The sequence below is a fragment of the Felis catus genome, chromosome B2 (genome assembly GCF_018350175.1).
Source record: "Felis catus isolate Fca126 chromosome B2, F.catus_Fca126_mat1.0, whole genome shotgun sequence".
Lineage (NCBI taxonomy): Eukaryota > Metazoa > Chordata > Mammalia > Carnivora > Felidae > Felis > Felis catus.
In genome coordinates, this window is record NC_058372.1 from 130,989,934 (window position 1) to 131,017,604 (window position 27,671).

General features: G+C 40.6%; 1 protein-coding gene across 2 annotated transcripts in view; it reads right to left on the minus strand.

Moving 5' to 3' along the window:
* Positions 1-17,356, minus strand: part of EPM2A (EPM2A glucan phosphatase, laforin) — a 107,991-nt gene extending 90,635 nt beyond the window's left edge. Inside the window, exon 1 of one of the 2 annotated variants that reach the window (XM_023254472.2) lies at positions 16,795-17,310. In XM_023254472.2, the coding sequence (XP_023110240.1) occupies positions 16,795-17,095 (301 nt within the window). In that variant the 5' untranslated portion in view covers positions 17,096-17,310. Of the gene's footprint in view, positions 1-16,794 lie in introns of both variants that reach the window. The other variant, XM_045058169.1, reaches the window with a different exon arrangement.
* Between the last annotated feature and the right edge of the window lie 10,315 nt (positions 17,357-27,671).

Sequence of the window (27,671 nt, forward strand, 5' to 3'; positions counted from 1 at the left end):
TAATTACACAACGTTGTAAATATACTAAAAACCACTGAATTTTACGCTTAAAGGGGTGAATTTTATGACATGTAACTTAGATCTCAATAAAACTCCTTTTAAATAAATGAATTTCTAGATTCCACCTTTGGAGATTCCATAAATCTGCAATTGACCCAAGAATCTGTATGTTTAAAAAGCTCACCAGGTTGGGGCACGTCATGGTTCATGGGTTCGAGCCCTGCATTGGGCTTGCTGCTATCAGCACAAAGCCCACTTCAGATCCTCTGTTCCCCTCTCTGTCTGCCCCTCCCCTGCTCACTCTCTTGCTCTCTCGCTCTCTCTCGCTCTCTCTCTCAAAAATAAATAAATAAATAAACAAATAAAAACATCTTTTAAATGTTTTTAACATTTTAAAAGCTCACTGGGTCAATGAAAACAATCAACAAAACTAAAAGGCAACCAACAAAATGGGAAAAGAAATTTGCATTAACATATATGATTTTAGTATCCAAAATCTATAATGAACTTATCAAACTCAACACCCAAAAAATGAACAACCCAGTTAAGAAATGGGCAGAAGATGTGAAAGACATTTTTCCAAAGAAGACATCCAGATGGCTAACAGACACACGAAAAGATGCTCAACACTACTCATCATCAGGGAAATACAAATCAAAACCATGATGAGATACCGCTTCACACCTGTCAGAATGGCTGAAATTAACAACACAAGAAAAATAGGTGTTGGCAAGGATGCGAAGAAAGGGAAACCCTCTTGCACTGTTGGTGGGAATGCAAACTGGTACAGCCACTCTGGAAAACAGAATGGAGTTTCCTCAAAAAACTAAAAGTAGGGGTGCCTGGGTGGCTCAGTTGGTTAAGCATCTGTCTTCAGCTCAAGTCATGATCTCCTGGTTCATGGGTTCGAGCCCTGTGTTGGGCCCTGTGCTGACAGCTCAAAGCCTGGAGCCTGCTTCGGATTCTGTGTGTCTCTCACTCTCTGCTCCTCTCCTGCTCATGCTCTGTCTCTGTGTCTCAAAAATAAATAAATGTAAAAAAAAAAAAAATAGAACAACACTATGATCCAGCAGTTGCACTATTAGGTATTCACCCAAAGGATACAAAAATACAGATTTGAAGGCATACATGCAGCCCAATGTTTATAGCAGCATTATCAACAATAGCCATACTATGGAGAGAGTACAGATGTCCATCGACTGCTGAATGGATAAAGAAGATGCGTGTGTGTGTGTGTGTGTGTGTGTGTGTGTGTGTGTATACACACACACACACATATACATACTGGAAATTAGCCATCAAAAGGAATGAAATCTTGCCATTTGCAATGACATGGATGGAGCTAGAATGTATTAAGCTAAGTGAAATAAGTCAATCAGATAAAGACAAATATCATATGATTTCACTCATATGTGGAATTTATTTTTTAATGTTTATATTTGAGAGAGAGAGAGAGAGAAAATGTGAGCGGGGAGGGGTAAAGAGAGAGGGGAGCAGAAGATCTGAAGTGGACTTTGTGCTGACAGCAGAGAGCCCAATGCAGGCCTCAAACTCAGGAACCATGAGATCATGACCTGAGCTGAAGTCAGACACTTAACTGACTGAGCCACCCAGGTATCCCTCCTCATATGTGGAATTTAAAAAACAAAACAGATGAACAGATGGGAAGCGTGGGGGCGGGGAAGGGGGGGGAGAAGAGAAGGAAACAAACCACAAGAGACTCAATGACAGAAAACAAACTGAGGGTTGATGGAGGGAAGTAGGTGAGGAATGGGTTAGACGGGTGATGGGTATTAAAAAGGGCACCTGTTGTGATGAGCACTGGGTGTTGTATATAAATGAGGAATCACTGAATTCTACTTCTGAAATCAATATTGCACTGTATATTAACTAATTAATGCACCAGGTGATCCTAATGCTCAGTCAGGTTAGGGAATCACTGATGCATCTAGAAAATTCACTACAGAGTTCCCTGAATTACACTTGCAGAAAAAGAAAAGATGCCAACAGCAGTGGCTCAAAATGAACAAAGCAGAGAGAAAGGCTGTCCCTGCCTCAGTCCTCCAGGCCTCAGGAAAGAAGGCCCTACTCACCCCCCCACAGAGGATGCCCCCCTCCCTCCTGCAGTCCCCATTCCCACCTCCCTCACCAGCTGCCCCCAAAGCACTCTCCCCTGTACAGCTCAGCCACCCATCACAGGCCTTCCAGGGAGTCCTATCACAAAAGGCCTAACCACTTAAATGCCTTTGAACCCCAGACTTCGGCTTTTCCCTTGTCACTCTAATAAAACCATGATTCTCACATCTGGCTGATTTCTAAAAATAATTCTGATGCTTTTACTTTCACAATTACAGAAAAAAATAATGAGGGAAGATCCTCTTTCTTTAAATACCAGGTTTGTTTAAAACACTATCCCTTCTATAAAGACTTCCCTAACCCCTCTCCCATTCCTGAATTCTTACTGGGATGAACTTCCTCCGCATCACTGCATATAGATTTTCAGATTTCTGTCACGGTCCCTCCTTGATTATAAATCTTTGCCTTCTCAGCTAGAATATAAATCTCTTAAGTTCAAGAGCTGTGAATTTTTCACTGTTGTTTCCAAGCACCTATTACAATTCCAGGTGGGTAACTGAGCCTCAAAATTGTGTTGAGTTGAATATGTGAATCAAACACCTATTCTGATTTGTCAGGATTTTTTTCTAATTGAGGAAGGGAAAGTTATATACATCCTTTCTCAATGGCTAATACCAAAATAAGGTTTTAAACAAGACTAAAATGTGAAGTTTAGTGAAATTAATACATTTTTATTTTCATAGTATTTTTTTTCATCTTTGTAATAGCAGAGTACCTAAAAGAGTTCCATGTTTTTTTGTTTGTTTGTTTGTTTTTTCCAACGTTTTTTTATTTATTTTTGGGACAGAGAGAGACAGAGCATGAACGGGGGAGGGGCAGAGAGAGAGGTAGACACAGAATCGGAAACAGGCTCCAGGCTCTGAGCCATCAGCCCAGAGCCTGACGCGGGGCTCGAACTCACGGACCGCGAGATCGTGACCTGGCTGAAGTCGGACGCTCAACCGACTGCGCCACCCAGGCGCCCCAAGAGTTCCATGTTTTAAGTCTGATTTGGATTATGTCTCTCTACATTCCTCACACCTAATTAGATCGATTCACTAATGAATTCTAAGTGCATCTCTCTGAAAAATAATAAAACCTCTTCAACTACAATCAAAAGACATCATCAAGTAAAAATTGCAGATTCAAATTTCCAAACAGAATAAGTAAAGACTGAAGCTTTTGCAAAAATGTATACACAGTTTGGGGGTAAAGTGCTTTTCTAAGAAAATTTTTATAGGATACTCCCTCATTGCAAATAAATGTGAAATATCACTAAAAAACGATAAATATAAATAAGCCAGTGATAAAATCCTGTCAATATTTTAATATAAAATAATTATTACTTCCATTTACAAAGCATATTCATATGTATTAGCTCAATACTTCTTCATAATTATTCTGAACTGGTGTTAAAGCGATGCTTTAAGCCAATATGTTTCTGTATTCAACATTCAGAATCCGCACAACCTCAGAACTTAATAGACTATACTGAGATTAGCTCTGAATATAAGATCATGGAAATAACAGTGTAACCTCCAAATACAATCTTCGGTGAATGGGAGTCCAAAATTTCTCCAGCTCTGGAATTGTTCTGGGTAACGGTCGTCACGCTCCTCAAATAGATTTTTTAGTGATTTCAGTCAATGATGAAGGTAATAAATTGGTACTTTATAGCAAAAGACATGAATCTAAATGCTATAGTAACTTTTTCCAAAGGCACAAATAGTTCATAAAATCTACAAATATAGCATCCAGAAATTTTGGCAATCATAAGTGAAATGTTGATAAAAATCTTCTTTGCTCATGGACATAATATAGAATTATGACAACATAATATATTACATCATTATAATTATAATATAATATAATACAATATAATATAATAACTATAATATAAAATTATAGTTTAACTAAACTGAAAAGAAAATGATTTCACAGTAACCGTTTATCTAATTCTCTATGGTTTAATTAGCTAAAATTCAGGATAAAGCTCTATGTTATGTTAATGTGACATTATGATTTAACAGTTAAAAACATGAAGGTCATAGAACTGAAAATGTTAAGCTTCTCACTCGGTGCATACTGGCTGTACTACAGACCTACGCTGGCTGGACGCAGCCCAGGATCCCACCATCGGAGCAAAAAACAGAGAACTGTCCAGATAACAATATTCAAGTTGAGGATCTCGGAATAACAGAACATTTTAATGAGCCTTCCTGTGCAGAAGCCGATAGCAAGACCTAAGCGACGCCCAGCGAGGGGGACCTGACCTGCCAGCAGAGCCTGAGTCTTTTGCAGAAAGTTGAAATCTCCTCTGACGTTTCTCATCTCATTAAGTCCAACTGTAAATCTTTTCCTCACTCCTTCTCGCATCCCAAATACTCATGAGCATTATTTTTACACAAAGAAACACAGTGAAATATAAAATCTCCACTATATGCATTTTATTTTCCCAAATTAAACAACATAAAGTATGTTATACTTGTTTAAAATTTTTAAGTTATTTTCTTATTATTTTTTATTTTGAGAGAGAGAGCAAGCAAGGGAAGGGCAGAGAGATAGGGAGAGAGAGAAAATCCCAAGCAGGCTCCACACTGCCCATGCAGATCCCAACACGGGGCTCAAACTCACAAACCATGAGATCATGACCTGAGCCAAAATCGAGTCGGATGCTTAACCCTATACTTGTGACCCTACGCTTGTTTAAATTAATGCTTTATCCAACTGATTATTTTGTTTCTTTAGGAGCAGCAAAGAACATTTTTAAGATTGTAGTCAATGTACCACCTTTAAAAAGAAAAAGTTCATAACTTTTCTCCCTCCACACTGTGTGAGCATGCGACATATTTTTTCTTTAACCTACCCTAAAACTAGAACCTCATTCTGCTTCTAGGGGACGTGAACAAATCATATAAAAGCAGCAAGAATTTTCATTTCAGCTCTCATTAACTCTCTGGCAAATGATAAAGGATCAGGTACTGGGGGAGATTGAATAAGAAACTGCAATAATATCTACTCCTGGATTATTTTCCTCCTGTCTAGTACAACTGGTTTGGATCCACAAGGCAAAGAAATGCTTGCCATTTTGGTTTGAAGATCCTTCTTGATGTTGTTAAAAATTCGGGTCATTTTGGCTGATACAACACAAAAAAAGAATGCTCTCAAGAAAAAGGAGTTGGGGAGCCACCGAGACAATGTCAAGAGAAGGATCATTTGGAGTAAGTAGAGTATCAACTCACTTCCCCATTCTTTCTCATTCTCTGTCAAGTCCCTTCTCGCGGATAATACAGAGATATCCCAGATCTTACACAGCCAGCACAAACTCTTTCTCACCTGTGAAGTCCCACAGTTAAGAGTTTGTAGATGGGATATTAAAATTCATTCACCAAATTCCCATGCCCTGCTTAGTGCTGAATCATGCCTAAAAGAAGCTGTTTCCCACAGCCAGCGTTTCCCATAGGTTAGCACCGTGTGAGCTTAGATTATCCACTAAACCTCTTTTCACCCCACTTTCTCCATCATAAAATGAAATCATCATACAGTAATTTCAGGTGACCAAGAAACAGTAAAGTTTCATTATAATTTTTAGGTGGAATTTTTCATTCAACAGTAATAAACTATTACCAAAATAAATCTTTCTTGACCATGTCATATGTCACTCTTCAAAGGTTTCCTTATCCTTGTCATTCATATCTCATTACACTATTCTCCTGTAATGCTCTACCACGCCCCTCTGTGTGTACTGCCTTTTTAATGATTCCTTAACTTTGATTCCTTCCTTTTTGATGGTTCCTTTGAGTGTAGTAAGCAAAACTGTGTTCTTGAAAGACTCTCACCTCATAATGGATAAAACAAAGGACCAAGGTCATACTTAGGAGATTGTTCTTCTACTCAAAGTTTATCCAATTAAAATTGAGTGCACTGTATCCACAGAACTCAGCTGCAACGTGGAAGATATCCCTTATTCAGTACATGTCCATCTATCCTCCACTCAAACCAAGTCTTCCCCAAGGTATAGCATAGCTGGAGTAGAAGCAGAAGTAGAAATGGGAAAGGCAAGTAATATTGGGAAGATGTAGCATAATCTAGAATATAATCCATTGTATGGATTAGTCAAATATTACACAAAACTGCTGCTTCTATGAACATAAACTTTCTTCAAGATCAATGAATTTTTTATTGAAAATGGAAACACCAAGGTAATTCAGCTGCTATAAATTGTTGGCTATCTTAAAGTGATAGCTACTACTTTCTTCTAGGCACTTTATGAACTAGTCCTCGTAACAACCCTAGTACAGTTTTTAATCATCCCTTTTTAGAAAGGAAGCAAACAAACCTATGGGGTTAAGTGATTTATATAAGGTTATACAGTCTGTGGCAGAATCTGATGTCTGATCAGAGTTTATCCTATTCCAAACACTTGTTCTTTCCACTGTGATATGGTATCCCTTCATATTACCTTCTAAATACATGTCTTTTATCTAGAATATAGAAAACAGTGAAGTAGGCATAGGGCAAGTTTTCCCACCCAAAGACAACTGATACCTTCTTTAATAATTTAGAATGTCAATATTAATGAATTAGATATTAGAAAAAATTTACTACACGTTGTGGGTTGAATTGTGTCCCCAAAAATTCATATGTTGAGATCCTACCCTTCAGTTCTTCTGAATATTATCGTATTTTGAAACAGTACCTTTATAATAGTAGTCAACTTTATTTTTTTTCTTTTTTTTTTTCAACATTTTTGTTTTTTTATTTTATTTTTGGGACAGAGAGAGACAGAGCATGAACGGGGGAGGGGCAGAGAGAGAGGGAGACACAGAATGGGAAACAGGCTCCAGGCTCCGAGCCATCAGCCCAGAGCCCGACGCGGGGCTCGAACTCCCGGACCGCGAGATCGTGACCTGGCTGAAGTCGTACGCTTAACCGACTGCGCCACCCAGGCTCCCCAGTAGTAGTCAACTTTAAAATGAAGTCACTGGGATAGGCGTTAATGCAATGTGACTGGTGTCCTCATAAAGAGCGAAAATTTGGACAGAGAGATGCATAGAGAGAAGATCAAGTAAGGATTAGGGAAAAGATGACCATCTACAAGCCACGGAGAAAGGCCTTGGACAGATCTTTCCCTCACACACCTCAGAAGAAACCAATCCTGCTGAAACTCTGATTTGGGACTTCTAGCCTCCAGAACTATGAGAAAATAAATCTGTTGTTTAAGTCATCCAGTCTGTGGTAATTTGTTATGGTACCCCTAGAAAACTAATACGTTATCTTAAAATATAAAGTTATGATGGGGCGCCTGGGTGGCGCAGTCGGTTAAGCGTCCGACTTCAGCCAGGTCACGATCTCGCCGTCCGTGGGTTCAAGCCCCGCATCAGGCTCTGGGCTGATGGCTCAGAGCCTGGAGCCTGTTTCCGATTCTGTGTCTCCCTCTCTCTCTGCCCCTCCCCCGTTCATGCTCTGTCTCTCTCTGTCCCAAAAATAAATAAACGTTGAAAAAAAAAATTTTTTTAAGTTATGCATGTTGATTTGTTTAAGCTCCTTAAATTATAATAGATTATTTAAAAATTAGAAATGTTCATGTCATTTCTACTTTAACATAATCATTGTTGTGGCACAAAAAGTAATATGAAATGAAGATAAATTAATTTTTGAAGAGAAAAAAAGAGTGGAGTAAAAATAGTGATAATTTGAATGTTGAACTTATGGCCATTAACATCTAAAACTATAAACCGAGACAGAGTGTTACTGAGTAGGGACACAATTTAATGCCAGGTTCTAAGTAAAGAGTTAAGGATCTTCAGCATTAAAGAAAACAAGGAGGGGTGCCTGGGTGGCTCAGTCGGTTGGGCGGCCGACTTCAGCTCAGGTCATGATCCTGCGGTCTGTGAGTTCGAGCCCCGCATTGGGCTCCATGCTGACAGCTTGCAGCCCAGAGCCTGCTTCGGATTCTGTGTCTCCCTCTCTCTCCGCCCCTTCCCCATTCGCACTCTGTGTCTCTCTTTCAAAGGTGAAGAAATGTTAAAAAAAAATTTTTTTTTATTAAAAAAAAAAAGAAAACCAGGAAAACAACCTAATTTTAACAAGAAAAATACATATATTAGACTCTGTATGTGTGTGAATCCATGTACATATAAATACACACACACATAAATATATTAGAAATAAACAACAAAATCAAGAATTATTTTGTGGGGCATCTGGGTGGCTCAGTTGGTTAAGCATCTAATTCTTGATTTCAGCTCAGGTCATGATCTCACAGTACGTGAGTTTGGGCCCCAAGTCGGGCTCTGTGCTGGCTCTTTCTCTCTCTTTCTCAAAAATAAATAAACATATTTTAAAAAAGAATTGTTCTGCAAAGTTTTTAAAAATATGCTAGAAAAATATCTACCTGCAAACTTTTAAAAATCAGTCCAAGACTTCTTCTCTTTCCTGTTAAAGTAACAACTAAAACAATGGTACAATATATGAAACAACTGCTTTCAAATGCTGAACAAAAGGCAGCACAGGACTATAATTTCTGAGAGAAGAGAAAGAAACAAGGCGAACAATATGAATGCCATGGATTTCTACTTATAGAGAATTTCTGAACCATGACACAGGGATAGGATTCCAAATAGAACTTAATGGTACCTGTAATTGAGAAAACAGAAATACAAATATGGGGAGAACAGGGTGTGTAGAATTTGTAAGAACAAATTCCAGAAATGAGAAAGCAATGAAGAGAAAGAGTTCGATAAATCTTCACTAAAGTCTCCTAGATTCTTCGGCTTCGTGCCAATCTGTGGATGCATAAAATGAAATTTGATAGAGCCATACAAAGGACAAATGGCAAGCCATACAAAAAACAGAGTAAATTTCTGAATATTGTATGCTAAAGACTTGGCAGAGCTAATACAGAACCGAGAAACATGTGCATTTCCATCAGGGTGAGGAGATCTTATTTAATACATGGGGCATTCAAAAGAGAACATAGAAGGGTCATTGTTTAGTAGTGGGGCTAAATTAGCCCTACACTAAAAACTACTATATACCTATATAAACCTTATAAACCTTCAAGATAAACTTCAAAGGTAACAAACTAATTCACAAATAACTGCCAGAAAAAAAATTTGAAATTCTAAAACAATGTAAAACCACAATGTCCAGCATCCAAACAAATATCAATAGATATGGAAGTCAATTTCCTTCTATGTATCAGCAATGAACAATTGAAATTTAAAATTGAAAAGTGTTTTGGGGCACCTGGGTGGCTCGGTTGGTTGAGCAACCAACTTCACCTCAGGTCATGATCTCATGGTTCATGGGTTCGAGCCCCACTTTGGGCTCTGCGCTGACAGCTCAGAGCCTGGAGCTTGCTTCTCATTCTGTGTCTCCCTCTCTCTCTGCCCCTCCTCCACTCATGCTCTGTCTCTCTCTGTCTCAGAAATAAACATTAAAAAAAAATTTTTTTAATAAAACAAATAAAATAAAATGGAAAAGTTTTTAAATATACCCTTTAAAATAACAGCCCTCCCAAAAACAATGTATAAATCTAACAAAACATGTACGGGATCTGTATGTGAACAACTACAAAACACTAATGAAAGAAATCAAAGAAGACCTAATTAAATGGAGACGTATTCCAGATTCATAGATTAAAAGACTCAGTACTGTTAAGATGTCAGTTTTTCTGAACTTGATATATAGTCAATGCAATCCCAACCAAATCACAGCAAGCTATTTTGTAATAACAACAAATTGATTCTAAAATGTAAGTGAAAAGGCAAAACATCAAAAAGACTCAACACAATACTGAAGAAAACAAAGATGGAGGGCCCATACTATTAATATTTCAAGATTAGCCTAAAACTACCGTAACCAACCCAGTGTGATGTGGGTGAAAAAATGGGCACATAGAGCAGTGCAAATACAGTCGACTGAGTTTTAAAAGGCACATCAAAAAAGGAAAGACAAAGTTTTCAACAAATAGGGCTGGAACAATTGGATGCCCACATGAAAACCAAAAAAGAACCTAGACACAGGCTTTGTATCATAAATAAAAATTAACACAAAATGGATTATACACCTACATGTAACATGCCAAACTATAGAAAGCTTCTAGAAGATAACACTGAAGGAAATCTAGATAACCTGGACTTAGAAATGAGTTTTTTATTCAAAACCAAAAGCACAATCCATAAAAGAAAAAAAAAAAGATAAGTTGGACTGCATTAAAGTTTAAAGGTTTACATTGTATATAATACTGTTAAGAAAATGAAAAGACAGGTGACAGGGAGGAAATATTTGCAAATCACCTATCACTTTAGAATTGTATCCAAATATTCAAAGAACTGTTAAAAGTCAGCAATAAGAAAACAAACAACCTACCTAAAAAAGTGGAGAAGAGATCTGAGCAGACACCCAATTAAAGACATTACAGATGACAAATAAGCATATAAAAAGATGCTTCACATCATTTATTATTAGGGAATTGCTAATTTAAAAACTCAGAGGGGTGCCTGGGTGGCTCAATTGGTTAAGCGTCTGACTTCAGCTCAGGTCATGATCTCATGGTTCGTGAGTTTGAGCCCTGTATCGGACAGCACAGAGCCTGGAGCCTGCTTCAGATTCTATGTCTCCCTCTCTCATTTTGCCCCTCCCCTGCTCATGCTCTGTCTCAAAAATAATAAACATTTTTAAAAAATTCAAAAATCAGGGGAGCCTGGGTGGCTCAGTCGGTTAAGCCTCTGACTTCAGCTCAGGTCATGTTCTCGCAGTTTGTGAGTTCGAGCCCCGCATGGGGCTCTGTGCCGACGGCTCAGAGCCTGGAGCCTGCTTCAGACTGTGTCTCCCTCTTTCTCTCTACGCCCCTCCCCCACTCACGCTCTCTCCCTTTCAAAAATAAACGTTAAAAATTTAAAACTCAGAGACTACTGCACACCTGCAAGAATAGTTAAAATCCAAAAAATTAACAAAATCAATTGCCAATGAGGATGTGTAGCAATAGGAAGTCTCATTCATTGCTGGTAGAAATGAAAAATGCTAGAATCACTCTGGAAGATGGTTTGGCAGTTTCTCCTAAAGCTCATTCTAGCTTTATATGATTGGCAAACCCATTCTTAAATATTTTTCAAAATCTTTATTATGTGTATGTAAAAACTTGCAAATCACTGTTTACGGCGGCTTTACTCACAATCACCAAGTGAAAAGAAGTGTGTGTTTTGGACAGGAGAGGACTGAGCTGAAGTTACAGCTTTCTAGATAAAAGGGATACTCATGGCTGACACTTCCACTCTTCTCTCTCCTCCCATATTCCACTGGATGCAGAGGTGGTGATAAGAGCGGCAGCTGGTGTCTTGAGGAAAAAGCCAAGGAAATATGATGACCCCTCTCCTGACATCCATGAGCTGTGGACCATCACCACCTCCATCTATCTATGTACTTTCTGTAGCAGAAAATTTAACTCATTTATGTGTTTAAGCAACTGTTGTGTTTTCCTTATAACCTCCCGTTAACCACCGTATTCTAAACTGTCCCTGAAACACTACACACTTTTAGGGGGACGTGTTCCTCCTCAACTCCAAGAAGGGTTTGCTGTTGACAGTGCTCATTGTACTCCCACCTCCTTGGCAAGAAGGATTGGTTCAAGAAAGGTGAATTCCAGTTTTCTCCCCACACAGTTTTCTTTTTTTTCTTTTTAACATTTATTCGTTTCTTGAGAGAGAGAGCTTGAGCCGGGGAGGGGCAGAGAAAGAAGGAGACCCAGAATCCAAAGCAGCTTCAGGCTCTGAGCTGTCAGCACAGAGCCCGACACCAGGCTCCAACTCACGAACTGTGAGATCTTGACCTGAGCCGAAGTCCGACATTTAACCCACTGAGCCACCCAGGCGCCCCTCCCACACATTTTACTAACTAGAGCTGTCAGGGAAGAACATTTTTTCTTCTCTGGCTTTGAGTATGTAAGCCTGGAGCTCCCTGTGGGGAAGTCTAGCTTGGTAGAGTTTGCTTGAGAGAATGAAGTCCAAACCAGAGTAAAGCAAACCCAAGGGGGAAGAGAGAGAGCTGGAGAGCAAGTGAGGAGACCTCTGTCTGGTTAAATTCCATGCGTCTTTTACTTTGGTTATATGAGTTAATAATGATTTCTTTTTTTTTTTTTTAGGCTCATTTACACTCAGTTTTCTATTACTTGCAATCAAAGAGTCTAGGCCAATATAACTAATGTGATTTTAAATTATAAGATGAAGTATGCAGAAAGGAAGAGGTACTATGAGAAAGATTAAGAGAGGAGTTAGGGAAGATTTCTAAAATAAAGCAACAGATAAGAAGAGATCTAACAAATAAACAGATGCAAACCTGGAGAAGACTGGAAGGAAAGAAGGTTTCCCACATGGCTCCTCCCGGCCCACCCTATCAGCAACATCAATTCAGTATGCCCTAAACATAGAAAGGAGAGGTTTTTCTGGAAAGATCTTGAGACATCTATGGATCCACCCAGTAGAGGTAAAGGTAAAAACAAAACAAAAACAAAAAAAACAAAAACAAAAACAAAAAAAAGCAATTCCATTTAGGAATAAATAAGCTAAAATATCTTTCCACATAGTAAAGTTTGGTTTGCTTGTCTGTCTGTTTTTACTTGCTAAATGTAAGGACCTGGAGCTGGCTGGCTCCCCAGCCTCACACCCTAAGGAAGGAAACCTCTCTGTGCAAAATCTGTCAAATTACACAGTATCCCATGCATGACCTCCCATGTAGAGGGGATCTGGGATAAGCATAAGCAACTTCAAAACAAAACCAGCCCACCTACCTATACTAATCCACATAGCCTTTATTCATAAAAATGAATGGTCATCCAAGGATTACCAGATATTTGAGGAAAATCTGTAGTATAAAAAAAATTGCCTATAGAGAAAAATAAATAAATGCAAGACAGAAACAACTTTCAATCAATTCTATCTAATGTCATCATCGGAAAGATTCGGTTATTAATTGTATCCATATAGGAAGAAAAGCAGTTCCTAAAAAAGAAATCAGAGAATAACAGAAAAAATGTGGAAGATTAAAAATATGATTACCAAAAAAAAAAAAAAAAATTCCAGTGTAAGGACTAAATCATGGAATGGCTACTATTAAAAACCAAACACTGAGGGGCGCCTGGGTGGCTCAGTGGGTTAAGCGTCTGACTTCAGCTCAGGTCATGATCTTGCAGTTCTTGAGTTCAAACCCCATGTAGGGCTCTATGCTGTTTTGAATTCTGGAGCCTGTTTTGAATTCTGTGTCCCTCTCTCTGCCCCTCCCTCCCCTTTCAAAAATAAATAAACATTAAAAAAAATTGAAAACCAGGGGCGCCTGGGTGGCTCAGTCAGTTAAGCATCCAACTTTGGCTCAGGTCATGATCTCACGGTCCGTGAGTTCAAGCCCCACGTCGGGCTCTGTGCTGACTGCTCAGAGCCTGGAGCCTGTTTCAGATTCTGTGTCTCCCTCTCTCTCTGACCCTCCCCTGTTCATGCTCTGTCTCTCTCTGTCTCAAAAATAAATAAACGTTAAAAAAAATTTTTTTTTTAATTAAAAACCAGTGATCTGAGAAACACTGTCAGGAAAATCCATCCAAACACAAAACATAGAAAATACAAGACAAAATTTAAGAGATACTTACATATATGCAGAAGGTACAATATATGGGTAACAGATATTTCAGAGGGAAGAACAAAGAAAACAGGGGAGGAAATGAAAAAATAAAAAATTTCCCTGAGTTCAAAGAAAGAATTCCTGAAACTGAAACAGCCAACCAATTAACTGTCAAGGAATACAAACAAAAGAGACTCAGATAAATCCTGGTAAAATAACTTAAGGAAAGCTTGTAAAGCTTCAAAAGGGGAGGAAAAAAATAAACAGACTGCCTACAAAGGAATGGGCTTAGTTTGGCATCACAATTGTCAATTACAATGGGTGCTAGAAGGCGCTGAGGCAACGGCTTCTAAGGGAAAATTAATTTGAGACTAGAAAACTCTACCAAATGATCAAGTGTGAGGGCAAAATAAAGATATCCTCAGGCATTTAAGTATTCAGGTATATAACCTCTCAGATAGGTTATCTCTCATTTACTGTTTCTTCAAAATTATTTTAGAATACAATCCAACAAAATGAGTAAGATATTTAAGAAAGAGGAAGACACCAAATCCCAAACAATGTAACTAACACAGGGGTTCAACTAAGAAAAAAAAAAGAAAAAAGTCCCAGATAGCTGTGCTCAGAAAGCTATGTATCAGTGAAAATTAGAATAACCCCAATTTTTCAAGGAAAAATATTTTCAAAGAGTGAGAAATCTGTATCCATCAAATACTTAATCAAGCTGGGAAATTCTGATGATCAGTGTGGGTCTTCTGCTAAAACAATTTAACTAGAAATTTTAAAACAAGTTGTAGAAGAACATTACCACCCAAATACAAAGTTTAAGTAAACTCTAATCGTAATTTACAGCAGAAGAGCAGAGAATTTTTCCTTCCGGTGGCACAGGTTCCGTGTCACAAAATTATATTTCCTTTTTAATGAGACTAATTGCACTACTTGGTTCTGCAGTAATTATTTCCCAATCATAACAGTAAAGGTAATAATCACTAACACTTACTTAACACTTAATGTAAGTCCTATTCTAATTCCTTTAGATTTTAGTCAGCTTGGTTCTTTCAACAACAGAACAGTAAGGTTTAGTAACTTGCCCAAGGTCACACACAGGTCAGTGAACCCAGGCATTCTGGCTCCAGAATCCTACAACACCTCTCATAATGCTGTTTGTTAATTTACCATTCTTAGAATCAAGTTACCGATCTAAAACAAGAAGGAATAGTAACAATTATAAAACAAAATATAAATTATACAAAACTTACCAATGTAGAGAAAATAATTAACCAAAGTAAGGAGAGAGGGAAGCATGTGTAAGTCAGTTATTTTTCTTATCCTCTTACACAGGAGTAACTTTCCATATAACAGAATTCTAACACAGAAATTTCTATATAATAGAAAGACAACAATGATATAAATATATAATTTTTATATCAAAGAATAATATAAAAATCAGCAAAGATGAGAAAGATAATGAACTTAAATTCTTCATATTTCACAGTATGATGGCTAAATTTATGGGTATACAGTGGCTGTCGATTTCTAATTTTAAAATATTACATATGATTTACCTAGTAACTCAGAAAATCTAAGCTCGGAAAAGTTAATACATTAAGAAATAGCAATAATAAGCAAATTATTTCGAACTCTGAAAGGAATATCAGAAAAGCTAAAAACAGAAAAGGAGAGGGACTAGGGAAGGGTAAGTCTTTAATTTTTAATAAAATGACCAGGTGTTTTACTGGGAAAAAATTATTATATAATGTCATTAATAAAAGTAGTATCTTACTAAAGTAGTATCCTACTGAAGTATCCTATAAAGAAGGGCATATAAACCGGTGAGGCTACCTTTCAATTCTGGCATGGTAATACAAAGTAACAATAAATGCCACCGGGCCATAAAACCCAGTGGGACAAGGATAATATATAAACGTATTACAGAATACTCAAGCTCTTTACTGATTCTTTGTTTCCACACCATTATGACTAAATGGCCCATTTTTGTCATATAAACCTCTACAGAGACATTCATTTCATCATCGTTAGACAACTCCTGAATCGCACCTACTCCAATCCTGTACTTTGCACACCACACTTAAGAGAAATTGCCATCTGAATTCACACATCGCCGGCGGGAGTCTACATTGGTAGAACCTTTTCAGGCTATAATTTGGCAGTCCTTTTTGAAACGTAAAATATGGCCACACTGTGACCCAACAATTTCCCTTGGCAGAATCCACCCCACCGCAACACTCCCAAACACTCAAAGACAGCTGCACACATTAAGCTATTACTGTTTATAGCAAAGGTGAAAGAGACAACGTAAATGCACCCAAGTTAGATGCAGACTATCTTGTTGCCGTTTAAAAAACCAAATACATCACTATGGAGTGACACTAAAAAGCATCCGCAACATATCGTTAGGCGAGAAAAGGCAAGGCGGAGAATCCTCTATTACACGATCTGCGCGTGAGATAGATACATGATAGGTTGACAGACACATATACTGGGCAGTTGGCAGTGGGCTTAAGGTGTGCGGAGGAAACAGTAAGTTTTTACCTTGAAAGTTGGCTGTTTTTACAACTACGTATACTGTGTGTATAGCCTAAGAAACCAGAGTCTGGCCGAAAAGAGAAACCCTCAACGTGTTTGCAACTCGCTCACTCTCAGATCTAAGAGGGAAAGGAAGCGCGAGGATGAGCGAGCAGGCCAGCTCCTCCGGTTGGGGGATGTCTCGGCGAACGAGGCGGGAAAGCGAGGACACAGAAACCACTAAGGCGGAGCTGACGAGCGAACCCGGGAGCGGCCGGGGCGCGGGGGACACACACTGGGCACTGGGTGCTGGGTGTGAGGGGAAGAGGGCGGAGGGTCGGGGAGCAAAGGCGAAAGGGGCGCGCCGGGCCCCGCTCCGCCGGGCGGCCGCGAAGGGTCAGCCCGGGGCACCCGGGGAGTTCGGGGCGGCTTTCGAAGGCCGGGAGGGGGCGCGCAGCGGGCCCCGGCCGAACGCCCCAGGCCGAGGCGGAGCCCCGAGCCCCCGGTCCGCGCTCGGGGACGGCCGCCGGGTTCCAGTACCTTCCCAGGAGAGCTCGCCTCCCGGCTCGCGCTTCAGGAACTTGTACCAGAACGTGTCCACGCGGCCCGGCTCCGCCCCGTCCTGCGCCGCCTCCTCGGGCGCCAGCTCCACCTCCCCGAGCCACAGGCCCGGCTCCTGCAGCGCCAGCGCCCCGGCGCCCGCAGCCGTGCCCGCCGGCCTCAGGCGCACGGCCCCGCGCGGCTCCCAGCCCCCCAGCTCGGGCCGCGAGCCCACGACCAGCAGCTCCGGCCCCCGCCCGGCCACCGCGGGCGGCACCACCACCCCGAACCGGAACCGCATGGCGGCGGGCGGCGCGGCTGCGGTCCCCGTGTCCCCGCGGCCGGCGGACGTGGCCCGAGCGCGAGGCGGCCGCGGCGATTGGGCGGCGGCGCGGGGGGCCTGGTCGCCAGGGGCCGGGGCGCCGGCGGGGACACGTGCGAGGATGCACCTTTTTTGGGCTGCATCACGCGGCCCAGGAGCCGGGGCCTGCTCCAGCCCGGCCTGTGACGGCGGGAGAAGTGGGCTCCGCCGGGGAAGGACGCTTGCCCTGGCCGGCCGCCTGGTCCTGCAGCGCGGCTCCGCCGGGCGGCTGGGGACGCGGCGGAAGGAAGGCAGGGGAGGCCAACCCGGGTTAGGAAACCTATCAGAAGCCCCGCGAGTTTCCAGTCGTCTTTCCCCAGGCCCCAAAATTATCTTTGTGCCGGTCGTAACGAACAAAGGAGTGGCCGGTAGTGAAGTTAGGGGAAGATCCCGGACCAGGTATCTGGAGAGCTCCGGCCCTTAAACTTGCCCTGCGCCTCTGGTTACTTGTAAATCGAAGGTATAAAATAACTGATGTTGAAAGACGCTGCTAGCTCTTGAAGGTCGATCTGATTGCTGGAAGAGGCGCCATTCGACCCATATAATACCCTCTAGTTCACTTTTTTACCAGCTTTTTATTTGAAAGCTTGTGAATAAGGGGGGGGGGGGGGAGCCAAAATTTCACGTGTTCATAATATCCTTAGTAAAACAAAAAAAGTGCAAAAAATGTTAATCATACAAACTCGGTGTCTTAGTGGAACATCTAGTAAACTAATATGCTTGACTCTTCAATACTGATGTATTCCACTGAGTGGTTGGTTGCTAAGCTTAACGGTAAACACAAAGAAAAACGTGAAGACAGCCAGGCTGGCCAAACATGGCTGACTCGGTAGCAAAACAGACACTAAATCACAGTGGCATGTGAGTCAGTTTATTCAAATTGCTGTTGCAAAATATTCTTACGCTCATTTTAGGAAATTGAGAGTCATTGGGCCATGCAAGGACCCTGGGAGCTGACAGTTGAGGACTTTCTTGTGTTCTCCTGGGCAGCTTGTGTTGTACACTGTCCAAATGGCATTATTCCTACCAGCTCTTCCAAAGTACTGCCCATTCTGGTATATAAAACAAGGAGAGGAAGAAAAGGAAGGGAGGAAAGAAGGAGAAAGAAAGGAACGAAGGAAGGAAGACGAAACAACATATTTAAGAAGCATTATTTCCTTTTCTCTTATCGTAAAGGAGTAATTTTAACAGTTGAAAGTACTCCTTTAATCCCCTGAACAAAATCTGTTCTAGCTTATTTTATGGCATGGATTGAAATACAATACAAATATTATGGCTACACCGTGCACTGAGTAAAATGCAGTCGGAAATAACAAGATCAAAAGGACATACACCAAAGCCTCAGTCATACTTTGTCAATCATTTGAATGTATTAACCATAAAAATTATAACGGCCATTGCACCATTATTATGAACCAGGCACGTGGTTTTCAAACTCTTACTATCTCATTTAATTCTCTCACCAATCCTATGAGGTAACTAACCTTGTTATCTCCATTTTTATGTGTGAGTAAAAAGGCACAGAAAGTTTCAGTAAGCAGCCCACAGCAAGGAAGGGACAGAGACATTGCTAAAATTCATCCATTTACAGTTAAAGATGTGTATACACACACACACACACATACACACACACACACATATATAATTTGATTTCTAGGAGAATCATTTACAGAATGCCTTCAAATCCCAGCGTATTTAAAGGAGTTATTCACCACTAGCTCTGAATGAAAAATGAACTTCCTATAATTATTTCCAATAACCAGTTTCATCCTTAGGAATGATGAAACAGATGAAGCTAAACCAATCAATGAGTCTATAAAGGCATAAATGTCTTGGTACTTAGAGTGGATTTGACCTCAGGCCCCAGAAAATGGTCACTGTTACGCCTTTATACACCTATCTTGTTGACACTGAAATACAAATTTAAAAAGTCAAGGTGAAGAATTTTACCAGGCATTAAGCTGTGTTATTCCCAGCTTTTTTTTCCTGGTTGAGTTCTCCATGTGAGATTTCTTTTTACATTTCAAAGAACCATGGTATTTATTAGAAGGGATTATTTATGGGATCCATTTGAGGTCAGATTCTTGAAGCTATTAAGACCAGCTGAATTTAGAGCAAGAATCAGCTCAGTAAAGAAACATAATTCTGATAATAATTTTTGAAAGACCTAACTAATTTGTTGTCACTGAATTTCATTTGTATAGTGCTATCTCATATATAACCGCAATATTTCTTGAAGAATGGGTGATAAATTCACATTTAGAGTTTCAGGATCCAATTCAAATGTAAATTCTTTGAAAGCTCCCTCAGGGAAAGCTATTATTTGGAACTATGGTAATTTATGTTTTCTGAAACAATCTTTCACTAGTCAGTGAGTTATCATAAATCTTCCCTCATAATATTGTATATGTACAGACACACTCACTGCTGCAAATCATATTTCATTGAAATAGTTCAGGGACCGTTATGAGCATTAGTTTATTGCTTGTCAGAACAGAACACACTAAGAATTACACGTGCCACATATACTATTCCCAATTTTGTGGCTTCAAAAACAAAATAAAAACAAACCCTTCCAGAGAGAATTTGATGATCGCTTAGAAATTTTGCATATTGCAACTGACTTTTCTCTGGGTTGCAAAATTGTACATTAAGCTACTTGAAATCCCTTGGAGGCTCTGGAACAACAGACTGATTTGATCCACACCAGAGCTTCGTCCCAAAATTCCACATCTCTCAACTATTTAAAAAATGCATGTCCCTTTATGATACATGTAAAAATCTCCTATCTGCAGAAGATTCCAGTAATTCCTCTTCCCACCCCATCCCACCGCAGACAAGTACTGCACTTGTAGTGCGTCACCAACAGTCAGTTTAGTCAAGCATTTTTTCCTGTAATTTATGCCATAGAAAGATTGATTTTTTTAAATGGTCCGAGTATAATATTAAAAGGAAGCATACACCTTTTCAAAAGAAATTGCCCTACCCCTTCCCTGACACAGCCCATTCCCCACCTGCCGTCAGCATTACAAAACCCACACCCTCTCTCCACACCTCTCAAAGGAGAGACTCTTCCCGACAGGTCAGCCAAGCCTGGGTTCTGTCAGGCAATGACCTCAGCTCACTTTTCCTAGGGACAGTAGAGAGCCAAACCAGGTGACTGGACCTTGAGGGTAGAGACACCAGCTCAGAGCTTCCTTCAGATGTAAGAAGATCCTCCTAGGTCTGGGGGAATTCGAATGGCAGGCCAGTTGAACCCTTTCTCAAAAGGGGTAGAGGGCTTGATAACCCCTAGGAATAAAAGAGTGGTGGCTGGAAGGGATGATTTGAAACTCCAAAGGGAACTTGCAAAGCGTTTGAGAAAGGGGAAAGAGGTTAGCTGAAAGCCGAGCTGGTTCATTTAGACTTAAATGGGGAATGGAGACTGAGGTGGGGGAAAATGGGGACAGTGGGGGTGGGACAGGGGGCTGGCAAACGTCACAAGTACTTTTTAAGAATTTGAACAATCTTGGGGTGCCTGGGTGGCTCAGTCAGTTAAGCATCTGACTTCGGCTCAGGTCATGATCTTACCAGTTCATGGGTTCAAACCCCGCGTTGGGCTCTGTGCTGACAGCTCAGAGCCTGGATCCTGCTTGGGATTCTGTCTCCCTCTCTCTCTGCCCTTCCCCAGCTCGCTCACTGTCTCTCCCTCTCTCTCTCTCTCTCTCTCTCCCTTAAAAATAAACTTTAAATACTATGTGGCAATGAGAAAGAATGAAATATGGCCTTTTTGTAGCAACGTGGATGGAACTGGAGAGTGTTATGCCAAGTGAAATAAGTCATACACAGAAAGACAGATACCATATGTTTTCACTCTTATGTGGATCCTGAGAAACTTAACAGAAGACCATGGGGGACGGGAAGGGAAAAAAAAAAAAAGGTTAGAGAGGGAGGGAGCCAAAACATAAGAGACTCTTAAAAACTGAGAACAAACTGAGGGTTGATGGGCAGTAGGAGGGAGGAGAGGGTGGGTGATGGGTATTGAGGAGGCCACCTGTTGGGATGGGCACTGGGTGTTGTATGGAAACCAATTTGACAATAAATTTCATATTAAAAAAATAATAAAATAAACATTAAAAAAAAATTTTAAAGAATTTGAACAATCTGTAATTCACTCTTTGCTTATTTTTCCTAACCCTTGCATGTGTTTATATCAAGAATAAAAGTATTTTAGGGGTGCCTGGGTGGCTCAGTGGATTGAGCATCCGACTCTTGGGATCAGCTCAGGTCATGGGGTTTGTGGGTATCAGCTCACGGTTTGTAGGATCAGGCCCATGTCGGTCTCTGTGCTGACCCCGTGGAGCCTGCTTGGGATTCTCTCTCTCCCTCTCTTTCTCCCTCTCTGCCCCTCCTCTGCTCATGCGAGCTCTCCCTCTATCTCTCTCTTTCAAAATAAATAAACTTTTGGGGTGCCTTGGTGGCTCAGTTGGTTACGTGGCTGACTTCAGCTCAAGTCATGATCTCACAGTTGGTGGGTTCAGGCCTCGTGTCAGGCTCTGCGCTGACGGCTCGGGAGCCTGGAGCCTGCTTTGGATTCTGTGTCTCCCTCTCTCTCTGCCCCTCCCCCATTCAAGCTCTATCTCTGTCTCCCTCAAAAATAAACATTAAGGGGCGCCTGGGTGGCACAGTCGGTTAAGCGTCCGACTTCAGCCAGGTCACGATCTCGCCGTCCAGGAGTTCGAGCCCCGTCAGACTCTGGGCTGATGGCTCAGAGCCTGGAGCCTGTTTCCGATTCTGTGTCTCCCTCTCTCTCTGCCCCTCCCCCGTTCATGCTCTGTCTCTCTCTGTCCCAAAAATAAATAAACGTTGAAAAAAAATTAAAAAAAAAAATAAACATTAAAAAAATTTTTTTGATTAGTGGAACTAGCCACTTATACAAAAATATATACTTGTCCAAGCATGCACTATGGACATTGTCAAAGTCTAATTTTCCAAAATGACTGTCGTATAAATTAATGAGGGAACCAGCAGGATGGTAAAGATGGTTCAAAAAGAACTCAAGATCTAATGTGTACAGACTCTGAAAGACTCCTAGAAGATTACTAGGTTAGATACAAAATGGATTCATTTACTACTGGGCAATGAAAGATTTGGGTTTGTCTATCCCACCACACAGAAATCACTTGCATCCTAAATGGATAAAATCTACAATATTGAATTTATAACTTTAGTAGGAGGGTCTGAACCAATAGGAAATAGTAACATCAACTGGGCACGAATATCCTGTAGAGAATGAAATAACTCTGGAATGAACCTGGAGTGCACTGCTCCAGCCTGCGGGACAGGCGGTCATCCTTCCAACCTCAGTTCTAGGTTTTGGATACTTTTTCTTAACAGTGTATGACAATAATTAATAATAATAATATCCCCATTATTGAGCTCCTGTCTATCACAGGCTGGGCACTGTGCTGAGTGTCAAACACACCTTATTTAATCCTGTCCACATTTCCATGAGGTAGTCATGATCTCCATTATCCAGAAGAAGGACACAAATTGTCTGAACATTACCTGATTTGCCTAAAGCCATACAGAGCTAATAAATGACAGAGCCAAGAATTGCACCCGGAAATGCCAGACCTAGTAACGTCTCCAGGCAGGGATTCAGCACATGGTTGTGCAGCTCAATACTACACAGAAGCACCAGGCTGAAGGGATGAACGGAGGGGGCTGCTGAAACTCCATCCATGCTTCACTTGCAAAGCCTTTTGTTCTGGGTGCCTTTTTCCTCCCGTAAAATATCTGCTCCTTGGTAAGCTTCGTGCTGCATGGCAAACCTACATACAAAGCCATAAGGGCTGTGATTGCTCAAGGGTAACACATTTCACTATTTCCTCCTCCCAGCAGAAAATTTTGCCAATTTTCACAAAGGCATATATAAGCTAAGCCCTGACTCCAAGAGTGTAAGAAAAAAAAAAATGATAGCAGTTTAGATACAGTTGGAAAACTTCAATATTTTTACTCATTGGGACAGATCCTTAGTAAAATTACAGCTGTAAACAGATTATATGCATCAGCCTGTACAAATACAGATGCATCTGACTAGACTTAAAACAGTAACTTAGATTTTATATACAGTCACTGTGTGGAAATTGTCTGTCTTTGGCGTCTGCCATGTGGGAGATTCTGCACTAAGACTTAGTTCTGCAGGAACTTCACCAGAAACTCCACAGCCTTTCTTTAGCTCAAGGATCTCCAAGAGATGAATGAAACAGGAAACAAAAATATATACTTCCTTAGAAGGAGGCCAGAGACTGCTACTATGAAACAGTTTTTGTAACCTGACTTAGCACATTTCCTTTCCATTTCAGCCAGAAATGTGACCAAATGGATTGCAGTGTCCTTGTCTCTATGCCTCTACACAGAAAAGGGCTTGCAGAATTTCCAAAGTCACCCTGGGGTGGGGAGAAAGGGATGAGGGTGGGAGGAGCTCCTTCCGATAAAGAAATTGTAACAATAGCACCTGTTGCTCCCTCTGAGGGAAGTAACATGGTTGTTGCAATCTCATTGGTCTGTGACCTTAGAAGCCTCTGGTACTGTCTGTAGCAAAGGATGCAAAACAGCAGACCATACCTGACAGACAGACAGACAGACATGAACTTTTATTTAATTTGCCAAAATATAAATATTGGAAATTTCACAGGAATATCCAAATTTTTGTCTTCTCTTGGAAAAACAAGATTTGGCAAGAAGGTGCCCCAGGCTCCAAGGCATAAAGGGCTGGAACCGAGTAGGGACTGCCGCCCCTTTGATGGGCTTGAACTCCTGACTCTAGGTCTCCACCACACCCACAAAGTCTCCCTGAAACTGGGGCCAAGTTGCTGTTTACCCATGCACTCCAAGAGTTTCTGTTTGTTAGTCTTTATGATAGCATTAAAAACAAAGTAGCAAGTATGTGGAGATGCTGGAAACTTCATTTATTGTTGATGCAAAGGTAAAATAGTGCAGCCACTTTGGAGAACAATTTGGCAGCTCCTCCAAAGGTTAAACATCATGCTACCATATGACCTAGCAATGCCACTCCTTGAAACATATGAAAACATACGTCCATTTAAAAATCTGTAAACGAGGGGCGCCTGGGTGGCGCAGTCGGTTAAGCGTCCGACTTCAGCCAGGTCACGATCTCGCGGTCCGTGAGTTCGAGCCCCGCGTCGGGCTCTGGGCTGATGGCTCGGAGCCTGGAGCCTGTTTCCGATTCTGTGTCTCCCTCTCTCTCTGCCCCTCCCCTGTTCATGCTCTGTCTCTCTCTGTCCCCCCCAAAAATAAATAAACGTTGAAAAAAAATTAAAAAAAAAAATCTGTAAACGAATGTGCATGGCAACATTATTCCTAGTAGCCCAAAATTGAAAACAACCCAAATGTCTATTAAGTGATGGCCAGATCAACAAAATGCAATGGAATATAATTTGGCCATAAAAAGGAATGAAGTACTGAGGTATGTTATAACTTGGCCTGACTTTGAAAATATTATGCTAAGTCAAAGGGCTGGTCACAAAAGACCACCTATTGTATGATTCCATTTATCTGAAATGTCCAGAACACAGGCAAGTCTACAAGATGGAAAGGAGTGGTTGTCTCAGGTTGAAAGAAATCGGGAAAATGAGGACAAATGAAGAGTGATGGTAAAAGGTATGGAGTTTTGGAGAGGGAGTGTTAAAAATATTCTAAAACTGGGGTGGCTGGTTGACTCAGACTGTGGGCATGTGACTCTTGATCTTGGGGCTGTGAGTTCAAGCCCCATGTTAGCTGTAGAGATTGCTTAAAAAAACAATCTTTAAGAAATATATTCTACGGGTGCCTGGGTGGCTCAGTCAGTTGAGCGTCAGACTTTGGCTCAGGTCATGATCTCACGGTTCCCAAGTTCGAGCCCTATCTTGGGTTCTATGCTGACAGCTCAGAGCCTGAAACCTGTTTTGGATTCTGTGTCTCCCTCTCTCTCTGTGTCTCCCTCTCTCTGTGCCTCCCCCACTTGTGCTCTGTCTCTCAAAAATAAATAAACATTAAAAAAAATAATAAAGGGGCATCTGGGTGGCTCAGTCGGTTAAGCATCTGACTTCGGCTCAGGTCATGATGTTGCGGTCTGGGAGTTCGAGCCTCTCGTTGGGCTCTGTGCTGACAGCTCAGAGCCTGGAACCTATTTCGGATTCTGTGTCTGCCTCTCTCTCTGCCCCTCCCCTGCTCACACTCTGTCTCTGTCTCTCTTTCAAAATAATAAATAAACATAATTTTTTTTTCAAGTTAAAAATAAATAATATATTCTAAAAGTGATTGTGGGGGCGCCTGGGTGGCTCAGTCAGTTGGGCGGCTGACTCCGGCTCAGGTCATGATCTCGCAGTCCGTGAGTTCGAGCCCCGCGTCGGGCTCTGTGCTGACAGCTCGGAGCCTGGAGCCTGTTTCAGATTCTGTGTCTCCCTCTCTCTGACCCTCCCCGGTTTATGCTCTGTCTCTCTCTGTCTCAAAAATAAATAAACGTCAAAAAAAATTTTTTAATAAATAAATAAATAAAAATAAATAAAAGTGATTGTGGTCATGGTTGCCTGAATCTGTGAATATACTAAAAACCATTGAATTGTACACTTTAAATGATTACTTTTATGAATAATATCTCAATAAAACTGTTACCAAACAGAGCAAGTCAACTATTACACCAGCCGTGGGCCTCTTTAAGTCATTTGAATTTTCAGATTCACAGAGGATAAGGACCCCATAAATTGTGTTTCTAAGATAACTATATGACAAACATGTTATATATTAATAAATTACATGTTAGACTAGTAATATGCTCTCATGTATATGTTTCACAGTTTTTAATAAAAACAAATAAAGTAACAAGTGTATTATGGTAGTTCTATAATTAAAAAATGGAAAATAGAGAAAAGAAAATATCTTGGGTGTTTACTCTCCAAAGAGAGAATATCAAACTTATTTAAAATCAAAAGGTGAACTATTTCATACACTTTAGTTCAGTATGAAGGAATGAACGAGTGCAATTATGCCATTTCATAACAGCAAAACTTAGTATATTATAAATTGTTACAATCTGTTTGTTTTACCTTTGGCAGTGAGTATGTGAGTGCACCACCCACAAGCTTACCAGGCAAAGAGTATTAATCATGGCAAGGCTAATATATATTTAATAATCTCATTTAGTTATCAAACTCTTTGAAGTATTATGTTAGGTACATGAGATTGCTTTTTTTAAGTAAATATCTTTGGGATGCAGTAACATTCTTTTGAGAAAGTGTGATTTATTATCACTGGGAGGAAAGAATTGATTTTCCAGAATCTTTAATTTTCACTAAATGTCCAGGCCCAGCACAGTCACTGCAGGACCAGTAAATTCACCTGGAAAACATACTGTGGTTTCATTAAGTGTGTATGTCCCAGGTGGGGTAGCCATTGATTCAATGATCAATTTGGAAATTCCCCCATAGAATAAATGAAAACATAATTTATTTCGCCAGATTAAAGCCTTCAACAGTCTTTATTAATAGTTTAATATAGTCTGCTCACCATATTGCCCTGGGTTAGAAAATCCAAAGAAAGAACAATTGCATTTGAAACATCAGAGTTTCAACCGCCAGAAGGAACTCTCTATTTCAGCCTCTTTGTTTGATGTATGAGGAAGCTGAGACTCTTACAAAAACAGCTTTAAGTTTCTCGTTTATTTGTTTTCATCTACAAATCTAAATTTCTAAAACATAAAGGATTATGAAAGAGACACACTTCCCCTTGTTTCCATGCTCTTCCTCCTCCCTCCACGTGGTAACCTCTAGTGTCAATGATACATCCACCAGAACATACACAATCCAAGATTGGTAAAAGTGATTTTCTTTAAGAAAATAGCTATATTAGTGCTATTTTGGTTTTGTGGCCAATATAATTGTAGAACTTTTTAGGAGCATCTTCTACTACTCTTCCAAGAGAACAGTTCCCTATATCATCTGCATTTTAAACCCACGCCATGCCTTGAGATATTCCAAGAAGCTGTGCCATTCTGGGTTATGTTCAAGAGCCATCTTAAAATTTTTTAGAGTAGAGATATTTATTACACTGCTTTCTTTCCAAGTTAACCCATCTAAAAAAAGGAAAAGTATCTTTGACACTTTGCAATAAAATACAATGTTCTCTGTACTCAGGAGTTGAAGGTGTATCATTCTCAATATATGTTCCTTTACCTCCCAGGCGGACAACCCCCTCACCCCCAAGCACCTCATGGTACATGGAGATTGATCTTATCTCCTCAGCCAGGAGACAACTAACACACACCCTTAACTTGAGAGCAATTTATTGCTCTCCTAACTTCTAACCTATGAAATATTCCCTATTGTTTTCTCTTTGTCTACATTCCCTTCAAATGTCCTTCTGGGAAAGGCTGAGGCAGTAGGCGTTCAGTCAGGATTAGGTAACGCTTTGGTAACAAATGTCCTCAAAGTATCCATGACCAGAGTTTATGTGTCCATCTCACCTGTCCTTCTTG